General features: G+C 58.2%; 2 protein-coding genes across 8 annotated transcripts; one reads left to right on the top strand and one right to left on the bottom strand.

Annotated features, from left to right (window-relative positions):
* Positions 1–144: 144 nt before the first annotated feature.
* On the top strand, positions 145–7,382 carry MCM7 (minichromosome maintenance complex component 7). 6 transcript variants are annotated; one of them, XM_019793199.2, is made up of 16 exons: positions 829–922; positions 1,310–1,406; positions 1,501–1,580; positions 1,866–2,030; positions 2,194–2,318; positions 2,393–2,573; positions 2,878–3,015; positions 3,312–3,461; positions 3,649–3,763; positions 3,852–3,983; positions 4,226–4,309; positions 4,566–4,959; positions 5,247–5,330; positions 5,859–6,027; positions 6,779–6,888; positions 7,011–7,212. In XM_019793199.2, the coding sequence occupies exons 4-16, from the start codon at positions 1,896–1,898 to the stop codon at positions 7,210–7,212; spliced, it is 2,019 nt and encodes a 672-aa protein (XP_019648758.1). In that variant the 5' UTR covers positions 829–922; positions 1,310–1,406; positions 1,501–1,580; positions 1,866–1,895. The 6 variants fall into 6 exon arrangements, with proteins under 6 accessions (XP_002930453.1, XP_019648758.1, XP_019648761.1 ...); XM_019793200.2 differs by lacking the exon at positions 829–922 and adding an exon at positions 957–1,168; XM_002930407.4 differs by lacking the exons at positions 829–922; positions 1,310–1,406 and adding an exon at positions 145–301 and having other exon boundaries at positions 7,011–7,382.
* A 914-nt stretch (positions 7,383–8,296) lies between these two features.
* Positions 8,297–10,939, bottom strand: COPS6 (COP9 signalosome subunit 6). 2 transcript variants are annotated; one of them, XM_019793212.2, is made up of 10 exons: positions 10,848–10,939; positions 10,502–10,627; positions 10,160–10,291; positions 9,748–9,836; positions 9,591–9,653; positions 9,236–9,283; positions 9,045–9,159; positions 8,860–8,952; positions 8,663–8,763; positions 8,297–8,558 (listed from the first exon to the last, which is right to left on the bottom strand). In XM_019793212.2, exons 1-10 carry the CDS (start codon positions 10,903–10,905, stop codon positions 8,418–8,420), a joined length of 966 nt encoding a protein of 321 aa, XP_019648771.2. In that variant the 5' UTR covers positions 10,906–10,939; the 3' UTR covers positions 8,297–8,417. The 2 variants fall into 2 exon arrangements, with proteins under 2 accessions (XP_019648771.2, XP_019648772.2); XM_019793213.2 differs by having other exon boundaries at positions 10,502–10,624; positions 10,848–10,938.
* Between the last annotated feature and the right edge of the window lie 6 nt (positions 10,940–10,945).

Here is a 10,945-nt window from a genome sequence, read left to right as displayed (position 1 = left end):
GCCCCACCCCGCCTTTCCCTCCCGGTGCCCGCGCCGCTGCCCCGTCACTCAGCCCAGGTTCGCCCGATGATTGGTCGAGGCTGGAGCCTGCGGGCGACTGGGCGGGGCGAAAGGCCTCCTCTCTGATAGGCCCGAACGCAGCGGCGGCGGTCACGTGGGGCGCGACGTTTCGCGCCAATTTCGGTTGGTCGGCAATAGCCCGCCGCGCGGACGCTTTCTGCTGTCCGGGGAGTGAGAGCCTTGAACCTGCCAACTGCTGCCGCACGGGCGATGGCAGTTAAGGACTACGTGCTCGAGAAAGGTGAGGGTATGCAAATTTGGGCGGAACGTCCTGCGCGGGAAGCCTCCCGGCCAACACCTCTTGGTGTGAGCCGGCGTCCTCGGGGGCCCGGCTCGGCGCGCGAGGCCAGAGGCAGGGTCGGGAGGCGGCGGGGCAGAGGCAGACGGTGCCTGGGAGGCGCGCGGGCCACCGAGGTCGGAGAAGAGCCGGTCATCTTGTTCGGGGAAGGAGTGGGGGTTCGCGGGCGGGGGGGGTGGACAGCCGGACTGGGAGCCCCAGACGGAAGGGTCTTGCCCGGGAGAGACCTAGACCGCAGGAGACCCTGTCTAAGGGCTTGCGTCCTCAGGGACGGGCACCCCGGATCCGCCTTCCTCCGTGCTCTTAGGCATTCGGAGCGCCCGCGTCCTCCAGAGACGCGCCGGAGTCCCGGGGGCGGGCGGGCCCAGGCCGCTGCGCGCCGGGATTGGCCATTTTAGGCCAACCTCCAAGCGGAAGTGAAGGCGGGCGGAAGTTGCGCGACGTTGCTGGAGGTAGTGTCGTGTGTAAACAGTGTCCTTCCGCGCGGCGGCCTTGGAAAGAGCAGCTCGGGGTGGGGGCGTGCCTGGAACTGGGGGGCTTCGCGGGAGCCCGAGAGAGGAGGTGGTGGGTTGGACGGAGTGGCCCTGGACGAGGCGGCCAATCGCCGGACGGGCTCCCGCCCTGGGCGGAGGAATCCCGGGCTGTGAGGCGGCTGCTTCTGGGCCCATGTGCTTCTTTGTTTACTAAGAGCGGAAGCAGTGGCGGGAGAGGGGGTGGGGTGGAGGACGGGCCTAGTGGAAAGACTGGGGAGACCGAAAGAAAAGGGGAAACCTTACACCTGGAAGAAAAGCTGAGAACCTTGAGCTCGGAGTGTGTGGCGGGGTGTGGGAGGTCTTTGGGAAAGAGTACTGAGATTTTTAAGACAGAGACTGGAATTCCCGGGGTGCAGGGGGTGGGGGGGAGGTTGTTGGGTAATGGTCTTAACTGCCCGGGCCCCTTCTCCTTCCTTAGGTCAGAACAGATTTGTTAGAAGGAGTTCTGCCCTACTTGGGGAGAATTACGAAGGCTTACTTAGATGTTCATGTAAACTGATTCCTTCATACGTTTTGTAAGTGAAAGCGAGTTTTTTAGATTAATATCAAGGGGGTTCGCGGTAAAGTATCTGGAAGACTGATTCTCGTGATTTTACATTTTCCTTCCAGAAAAGGTTAAGAAATTCCTGCAAGAGTTTTACCAGGATGATGAATTTGGCAAGAAGCAATTCAAGTATGGGAACCAGTTGGTGAGTCTAAGATAAAATGGAGGGAAGGGGTGCTTGCTTAAGGAGCTGTAAGAGGTGGCTTGGCTTATTTCGTTAGATACATGCTCTAGGGTGACCCCTTCGGCGATGTATTTAACACAGTAAGTGGATGTAATTGTACACGCGTAAGATCAGACTGTTCTTGAGGAGTTCGGAGGCTGTCTTGAGTGCTGAGAAGCGAGTCTCCTGCTGCTCTCTCCCTTGTGGGTGGCGGATACTGCCCAGCAGGGTAAGCGTGGCTCTGTTGCCGTCTCTTCCCTACCGCAGGTTCGACTGGCTCATCGGGAGCAAGTGGCAATGTACGTAGACCTAGACGACGTAGCTGAGGATGACCCCGAGTTGGTGGACTCGATTTGTGAGAACGCCAGACGCTACGCAAGACTCTTCGCCGATGCCGTACAAGAGCTGCTGCCTCAGTACAAGGAGAGGGAGGTGAGCGGTTGCAGAAAAGTGGAGGGTAGGGAACAGGTTGCTTTCGGGAAGCTTCTCAGATACTGGTGGTTTTCTGAGTTGGCAGAAAGAGGGCAGTAATTTCCGTGTGGTGCCCTTTATCATCTTCCTTCACCCTGCTATTCGTTTTTCTATCTTTTTTCAGGTGGTAAACAAAGACGTTCTGGATGTTTACATCGAGCACCGGCTGATGATGGAGCAGCGGACCCGAGACCCCAGGGCAGCCCGAAGCCCGCAGAACCAGTACCCTCCTGAGCTCATGCGCAGATTGTGAGTGGTTTCAGGGGGAAGGGTGTGGGAATTTGTTCTCCAGGACCTTCCTCATGACCCTTTTCTACCCCTAGTGAGCTGTATTTTCAAGGCCCAAGCAGTAACAAGCCTCGCGTGATCCGGGAAGTACGGGCTGACTCTGTGGGGAAATTGGTCACTGTGCGTGGAATCGTCACTCGTGTCTCGGAAGTCAAACCCAGAATGGTGGTGGCCACTTACACGTGTGACCAGTGTGGGGCAGAGACCTACCAGCCGGTATGTATGGAGCAAGAAATAGGAATGCACTTAATTGGTGGTGGTTTCCCTCAGAACTGGTTTTCTCTGCTGATGTTTATGTGTTATTTGTTGTCTTCATTGTAAAACGTGACTGTGTTCACGTGTCTTTTTTTTTTTCCGGTTTGTAGTGCTGTTTTCATCCATTTTGTGTTCTTGGTTCGTATCCTTATCAGCTCAGGATAGGTCAAGACCTTGTTTCCAGTTGGTGGTGTGTACTGTGAGGAGGAAGTGTTGACTTGGTAACAGACTCCGTTTCCTTCCGCTTTCCTTTCTCGCATCCCAGATCCAGTCCCCTACTTTCATGCCTCTGATCATGTGCCCGAGCCAAGAGTGCCAGACCAACCGCTCAGGAGGGCGGCTGTATCTGCAGACGCGTGGCTCCAAATTCATCAAGTTCCAGGAGATGAAGATGCAGGAACATGTGAGTTTGGGGTACGTGGCCCCAGGGAAGGTGGAGTCGGGGGTCCCCTCAGGTTCTGCACTCAACGGAAGGAAGGAAGAACAAGAGGCTGAGGCAAGGGAGGTCACCTAGAGCAGGAGGGAGGTTTAAACTGAACTTTCTAGTTGAGTTAGGAAGGGGCAAAGAAGATCTCGGGCTCGCTTCCATCGGCTCGTCTGAGGCTGAGAAGTAGGGGGTGGGATGCCTGAGCCCGGAAGATGAGGTCCTCATAGGCTTCGTGTTCCTTCCTCCTTGCCCGTGGGCCTTGTCCCCTGTAGAGCGACCAAGTGCCTGTGGGAAACATCCCTCGTAGCATCACTGTGCTGGTAGAAGGCGAGAACACACGGATCGCCCAGCCCGGGGACCACGTCAGTGTCACTGGCATCTTCTTGCCGATCCTGCGCACTGGGTTCCGGCAGGTGGTACAGGTAAGAAAGGGGCTTGAAAGGAGGAGGAAGAGATTTCCCTTCCTCCTCCTCCGCTCCCGCTGTCCCCGCAGAGAGAACCGTCAGTGGTGAAGTAACACAGAGGCTTTTGTCAGGAACTGCTGAGGGAGTCGGGGGAACGGGCAAGCGAGAGGGCCTGCATCTCTGCCCTGGTGTTTTCCTGCCCCAGGGTCTCCTCTCTGAGACCTACCTGGAAGCCCATCGGGTCGTGAAGATGAACAAGAATGAGGACGAGGAGTCTGCGGCTGGAGAGCTAAGCAGGGAAGAGCTGAGGCAGATTGCAGGTGAGTGGCCTTGGGGAGCCTGGGAGCGGGAATTTCTTCCTGGCACCCCCCCCAATCCCACCCTCAAGTACTCTCAACTGTCCCACAGAGGAGGATTTCTATGAGAAGCTGGCGGCCTCCATTGCCCCAGAGATCTACGGGCACGAAGACGTGAAAAAGGCCCTGCTGCTGCTGCTGGTGGGAGGGGTGGACCAGTCTCCTCGGGGCATGAAGATTAGAGGTGAGGGGGGGATGAGGGGGCAGTTGGGAGGGAGCCAGGATGTCAAGGACCAGTGTTCTGTGACACCGATCAAATCTGTGACGTCTGTGTCACAGAGTAAAAGAGTCAGCACCTGGGCTTCGTGGACACAGGGAGGGATGAGAAGAAATAACGGGCATTGGGGAGGATCTCGAGAGTGTGTGTTGTTGGGCAACTTGCATGGAAGGAAGGAAGGTTACCTGGGGGTTCAATTCTTCTTCCAGGCAACATCAACATCTGCCTGATGGGGGATCCCGGTGTGGCCAAGTCTCAGCTCCTGTCTTACATCGATCGCCTGGCACCCCGCAGTGAGTAACCAAACCCAGGGAGCGGTGAATGTACCAGATAGTAGGGCCCCCATGCTTCTCTGTGCCTTGGGGGGTCAGGGACGGGAGGTGGTTCCGGTGCCAACACTCAATTTTCAGCTGTCTCAGGAAGGCCTGGACCTGGTGGGTCGGTAGAGCGGTTCCAGTGTGGGCCTCACATCTGCCCTATTCTTGCTTCTTCCCCTGTTCTTTTCCTCTTCCTCAGCGTGTCTGCTTTTTTCCTGATCCTGCCGTTTAGGCCAGTACACCACGGGCCGGGGCTCCTCGGGAGTGGGGCTCACGGCGGCTGTGCTGAGGGACTCCGTGAGCGGAGAGCTGACCTTGGAGGGCGGGGCCCTCGTGCTGGCGGACCAGGGCGTGTGCTGCATCGACGAGTTCGACAAGATGGCCGAGGCGGACCGCACGGCCATCCACGAGGTCATGGAGCAGCAGACCATCTCCATTGCCAAGGCCGGCATTCTCACCACGCTCAACGCCCGCTGTTCCATCCTGGCTGCCGCCAACCCTGCCTACGGGCGCTACAACCCTCGCCGCAGCCTGGAGCAGAACATACAGCTTCCTGCCGCGCTGCTCTCCCGGTTTGATCTCCTCTGGCTGATCCAGGACCGGCCTGACCGGGACAATGATCTACGGTGAGTGGAGCTCAACTCTCCAGGGCACACACCCCGAGGGTCTGGAGGGAGGGAGGTGTGGAAACTCCTTCAGTACCCTGCTGGCGGGAACTCCAGAGCCTTCTCCTCTTAACACAGGAGCTAGTCCATGGCGCTTCAGGGGATAGGGGGTCAGGACTAAAACCCTAGTGACGATTTCCTGGGAGAGCCTCCCTGCCGCGCCGTGAAGGGATGGTGAGCTGGGACATGGGTGGGACGGGGCATGTAGCCCCCAGGAGGACGTGTCTACTTGCCTGCTCTCTCACCAGGTTGGCCCAGCACATCACCTACGTGCACCAGCACAGCCGCCAGCCCCCAGCGCAGTTTGAGCCTTTGGACATGAAGCTGATGAGGTAGGAGAGCTGGGGCAAGGGCGGGGTGCTTGACCTCCCCCCCGCACCCCGTGTGGCAGCAGCTCGGGCTGTGTATGCGTCTCCTGGGACGGGTTTTTCAGTACCACCCCGTGGCCTCACAAGAAGAACCTGGCATCAGACCCTTTCTCACCAGGTGCCTGTCTCGGGGGAGGCAGGTTCTGACATCAGGAGTGGCTGGGTGCTGCTTGCCGTATTTGATCTGTTGGTTCCGAGGGGCCCCAGTGAGCCCTCAGTTCTCCCCTCGGCCAGGTGTATTCCCCCCGCCCCCTGTCCTAGGTTCAGGGGAGGGGATTTGACCATCTCTTGTGACAGATGGATTTATTCCATAAAATCTTTTTTCTGAGAACTTCCTAGAAATCATTTGTAATGTGTTGTTTGGAGACCACCATCAGTGATGCTCAAGTGAATTTGTTTTGCTACTTGAAACTGCCCCCTCCCCATCCCCCAAGTTTTTGCTTAAATGGAAAATTCCCAGCCTTGCTTTCCCATGAACCTCATCTCCCGCAGACGGTACATCGCCATGTGCCGGGAGAAGCAGCCCGCGGTGCCAGAGTCGCTGGCCGACTATATCACGGCCGCGTACGTGGAGATGCGGCGGGAGGCCTGGGCCAGCAAGGACGCCACCTACACTTCGGCGCGGACCCTGCTGGCCATCCTGCGGCTGTCCACGGCTCTGGTGAGCGCCCAGGCCGCTCTGCTGGCGGGGGGCCGTTCCGACGCTCCCCGGGCAGCCCGCCCCGCTGTGCCTGCGGCCGCCTCCCTCCCACTCAGGCCCTGCCGGTGCTAAAGTGCTGACAGTGCAGATAGCGGTCCTGCGTGCTACCGCACTGTGGGTACTTGCTGCTCCGGTAGGGCACACACGGCGTCCCCGGAGGGAGAGGCAGGCTCCCACTTTTCCAGCCTCGGGCGGGGGGGGGGCGTGGTGAGGGGGTCGCCTTCGCTCCCCGTGTCCTAGCTCCTTGCTAGAAACCTGCAGTTCTGTCCACACACCCTGGACCTTGGTCCCGGGGGCTCCAAAGTGCTGTTCGTGCAGGTAGCGTGATTACCTGACCTACTGCTGAGCCAGCACTTCCCGAGCCCCGGGGATGCGATCTCTGCCAGTCACCTTCTTGGCCAAGCTCCCCCTGCTCTGTCTGTCGTGCTGGGGAGCCCAGGGGAGCTCCGAAGGGTCTGGTCTCCCTCACAGGACAGCGGAAGCCCGGGACTGGCCAGCGTTGCAAGGCGGAGACTTGGGCAATTGCTGGACGCTGCCCGCGCATTGCACTTGTCTCGGTCTGACAGTGCCGGCCCCGCACTGCGGCTGCTGGGCGGGGGGCTCTCATCGCATCTTCGGGGCCGCCCTCCTGAAAGCTAGAGCTGGGGGGCGGGGGGGGCGGTGTTGTCCCATCCCCTCCTTCCGTGCCCATCTCTCCCTCCCTTCCCCGCAGGCGCGGCTGCGGCTGGTGGACACGGTGGAGAAGGAGGATGTGAACGAAGCCATAAGGCTCATGGAGATGTCCAAGGACTCCCTGCTGGGCGACAAGGGGCAGCCGGCCAGGTGAGCCCCCCGGGGCTGGGCTTTCCCGCCCCAGCTACTCAACCTTGGGGCTTCTGTGGTCCACACGCGTGTGGTGTCTGCCTCGGAGGGCTGAGCGCGCACACCCCCGCTGTTCCCTTCAGGACCCAGAGGCCGGCAGATGTGATATTTGCCACCGTGCGGGAGCTGGTCTCCGAGGGCCGGAGCGTGCGGTTCGCAGAGGCAGAGCAGCGCTGTGTGTCCCGTGGCTTCACTCCTGCCCAGTTCCAGGCGGCTCTAGATGAGTACGAGGAGTTAAACGTCTGGCAGGTTAATACCGCCCGGACACGGATCACTTTTGTCTGATTCCATCCGGCTTGAGAGATGCTGGGGTCTACTCCGAGTTCCTTCCGTGTGCTGACCTCCCCCTTCCTTGGAAGAGCTCATGATGCCTCTGAGGAGAAAGGAGGACCCCCCTCCTTTTCTCCTGAGCTGCACTTGTTTTATTCTTTTTGCCAATAAAGTGTTTGTTTGCAGATTGCTTTGATCTCTTCAAACAGGGTGTTAGGAGTTTTCTAGATTCTGACCTTGTTCCCTTATGCATGTCTTATCCCGTCCACCCCATAAATTTAGCGAGTAAGGCGCCCACTCTACCTGCCAGGTACTGTTACGCCTTGTGTCCCCAGCCTAAGTCCCGCTGTGCCAAGTTGGCGTGGAAGCTGGATCTTCGCTCCAATCCCCTTCTCGGTCCTACTGTGCCCCCCGGCTCTGGAGAGAGCGCGCCAGTATGAACTGCAGAAAACTCCAAGCCAACAGCTCTCCTTTTCTACTTCCTAAAATGCCTCAAAGCTCAGACTTTCCCTCGTCCCCAACTCCCACTCTAAAGCTCTGTTCAGGGGTGAGGGACAGCGAGCTGGAGGCTGGCACAGGGAGATAGATAGGACACCTCACACAGATGGCCACAAGTACCAGTCCCCACGTTCGCACTTGGCCTCTAGTATGGCCTCCAGAGCCTCTGCCTGCGAGGGGTAAGGCGCCCCTGGGTCAGGTGTAGGTCTCCCTGTCGTAAGCACTCAGTGAGCATTAGCAACGAGAGAAATCTCTTCCTTGGCAATGAACAGTGCCCGTAGGGTCAGAACTTCAGGGCTATCCAGAAAAGACAAACTCGCTTAGCGTGGACAAACGGTCATCGGTCAAATGTGTAGGGCTGGTCTCTGCACTGCTGTCCCAGGGAGACCTCAGAGAACAGAGCCTGCTGGGGCGGAAGCCAGCAGCCTTTGGCTCCACGTAGACGTATCCACTGGACCGGACATGGGGTCACCCCAAGTGGCAGTGAGCACCCCATCACCGCAGGCTGTCGTGCCTGAGCAAGGCTGGAACCGAAGGCCTCTTTTTAAGATCCAAGTTGAGAAAGCTGTGTGGTGCCCAACAGAGAGGACAGAGCCACTGGAAGGGGTGCTGAGGGGCTGCTCCCCTTTTATTATCGACAGGAGGTTTCTCTAACGGGACTGAGACACCCCTCCCCTGGGGGACCATTGTCCGACCTGTGCATCGTCCCTTCAAGTACCCTCTCAGAAGAAGAGCCCCCGCATCCGCCTGCCGATGCCTTGTCGATCATAGAGGACGTTGAACTTGTTCACGAACTGGTTCATGGTGTTGCAGGTCTTGGTGATGGTGCCAAGGTAGGCCATGAGCCCCACGTCGTTGCATTGCTGGAAGAAACGGACCAGTTGCCCCGGGAACAGCGGACTGTCCCAGGTCCTACATACGGAGATGTCCGTAAGCCCCACCTCCCCGGCCTGGGTTTCACACTCACATCGTAGAAGTCTGTCTTGAACTTGTCTGTGCTGAGCACTGGGAGGCAGTGACACAAGGCGTAGGCCTCCCGCAGGATCTCATGGTTGAAGGGGACCTCCCCTAAAGGCACAAAAGGACTGCATTAATGTGGAAGCTGTCTCCTCCCCAGGAGGGAGAAGAAAAGTGGTATGAATACCAGGGAGACACCTGTCCCACCTGCTTCGGAGGCCTTGACATACTCCAAGATGAGCTTGACCCGGCTGTGCAGCATCTTGATGGCGCTGTGTTGCGCAATCAGGTGTTCGGCCACTGCAGGGGGACAGGAACAAGCCACGGAGGAAAAGGCACATGGCGGGACTTCCCAGCGCCACGGCCAAGGAAGCCCCTCCAGCCTTCCTTACCAGTGGAGTTCTCGCCGCTGCCTGTGGCTGTCATTCGGGCCACGTGGTCGACGCCAATGCGTTCAGCTTCCTCCGTGGCCAGAGTGTAGGTCAGTTCCGCAAACAGCATGGTGGCCTACGGGGCACCAAGGCAGAGTCAGAAGCAGGAAAGGCCAGGGGCAGAATCAGAGGGTGGAAGGGTAGGGCATTACCTCTCCGTTGATTATATCGATGACAGACTCAAAAACACTGACGGGAAGCTGGAAAGAAGCAAAGGAGACAGCGCTCACCAACAGCGAGCGCACCCAAGTTACCCCAGGCCAGAAGTTGGGCTTGGCTCTTCCACAATAGATTTTTCCCAACTAATCTCCCCAAGGACCCACTGAAGTAAGGATAATCCCCATCTCACATGGGAGGCAAAAAGCAGTTTAGGGGTTCAATGACTAACCCAAAGGCACACGGCTGCTGTTGGGAGAATTCACTTCAGGTGGAAGATTCGACCCAACAGAGATGTCGTAAAGGACCAGGGGAGGAGGATGAAAGAGGCACGGGGTCAGTACTACTCACATCTGTGTGCTTGGTCATAGGGTTCAGCTTAAGAAACAGAGGGCTCTCGATGATCTCGCACACCTGGAAGAGGGAATGGTGGACGTGTCAAAGCTCATCTTTCCCCCTCCCCTCACCCTCGTGCTCTGCTCCAGCACATAATCGTGAGCACGTGTACCTGCTTGTGGACGTGGATGTCGGAGGGGTCAGGCGGCCCCCCAGTGGTATACCAACCCAGAAACTCCAGCTCCTTGAACACCTGTTTGACTGCAGAGAAAGAGCCAGAGCACAGAGAATTTCTTTAAATCACCCTCCCTTAACTGGAAGCTCCTGATATATTTTTCATCAGCTTCTCCCCTCCCCACTCAACTCCTGGCTCAACTCAAAATAATTAATCCCTTCTACTCTCATCCTTTACTGTCTTTGCAGGGAATATCTAAATGTGTTCTTTTTCTGGGATCCTTTCCGCTACTCTCCTCATTCCCCCCTTCTTGTCCTATTCTCCTATTTCTTCCCAACACTCTCCATCTTCCCCACTCTGCCTTTTTTCTTACTCCCACTCCTCTTCCCCAGGTCTATTCCCCTCTCACACTGCTCCTCCTTGGTGTAGTAATATTCCTTGTCAATGATAATCTTCTCCTCCACGGTGTGGGACAGCAGCTCAAAGGAGTTCATCACCTCGATATTTCGGCCCTCCTGCTTCCCAATCAGAGCCCCAATCACTGGGGGGAGAGAACGACACATAAAACACGAGGTTAGGAATCTTGTCCCTCATCATTACGGCCCAAGGGTCGAGGTCAGTGTGAACCGAATGCTGGAGACACGGTGACCTGGGGGAGGGGGAACCGGACTCCGGAACGGAAAGGCCAAAGACCCCTATTTGGGGGAGGTGATCAAGGAGAGGAGGTGGGAGAATTACGCCGAACACGCACCCTGCATAGGCCGCCCCTCCTGGGAGCGCATGCGAATCCAATGGTCTGAAATGTTGAGAATGACGAGGGGATGAAGAGCGACGGAGACGCTCCCCGTCACGCCGGAGGCCATCACACTGGGGACTACTGAGGGTGGAGAAAAAGGAGGGCGAGTGAGAGTCGGGGCCGCACGTTCTGCCCCGAAGCTGCGAGCGGGAGACGGCAGAGCCGGAGCCATACATCCCTCCCGCAAGTAGTCCAGGGGGCGGTATTGCCGTCCCGCCTGCTGACTCCTCCCGGGAGTCCAGGGGGGCCTCGTCCCTCCCCGAGGGGCGTCACCAGAGGCCGCCCCCGCGAGGCCCGTTACCTGCTGCATCCACCTCCATCCCGCTGCTCCCTCCAGTCCCGTTCGCCGCCGCCGCCATTTTCCCCGCGCCCGCCAGCCTCGGCCCCGCCCCCTCCCTG

This window comes from Ailuropoda melanoleuca, chromosome 10, assembly GCF_002007445.2.
Source record: "Ailuropoda melanoleuca isolate Jingjing chromosome 10, ASM200744v2, whole genome shotgun sequence".
Classification (NCBI taxonomy): Eukaryota; Metazoa; Chordata; class Mammalia; order Carnivora; family Ursidae; genus Ailuropoda; species Ailuropoda melanoleuca.
Note: the sequence above shows the minus strand (reverse complement) of the source record. Positions and strands in the feature narration are given on the sequence as shown.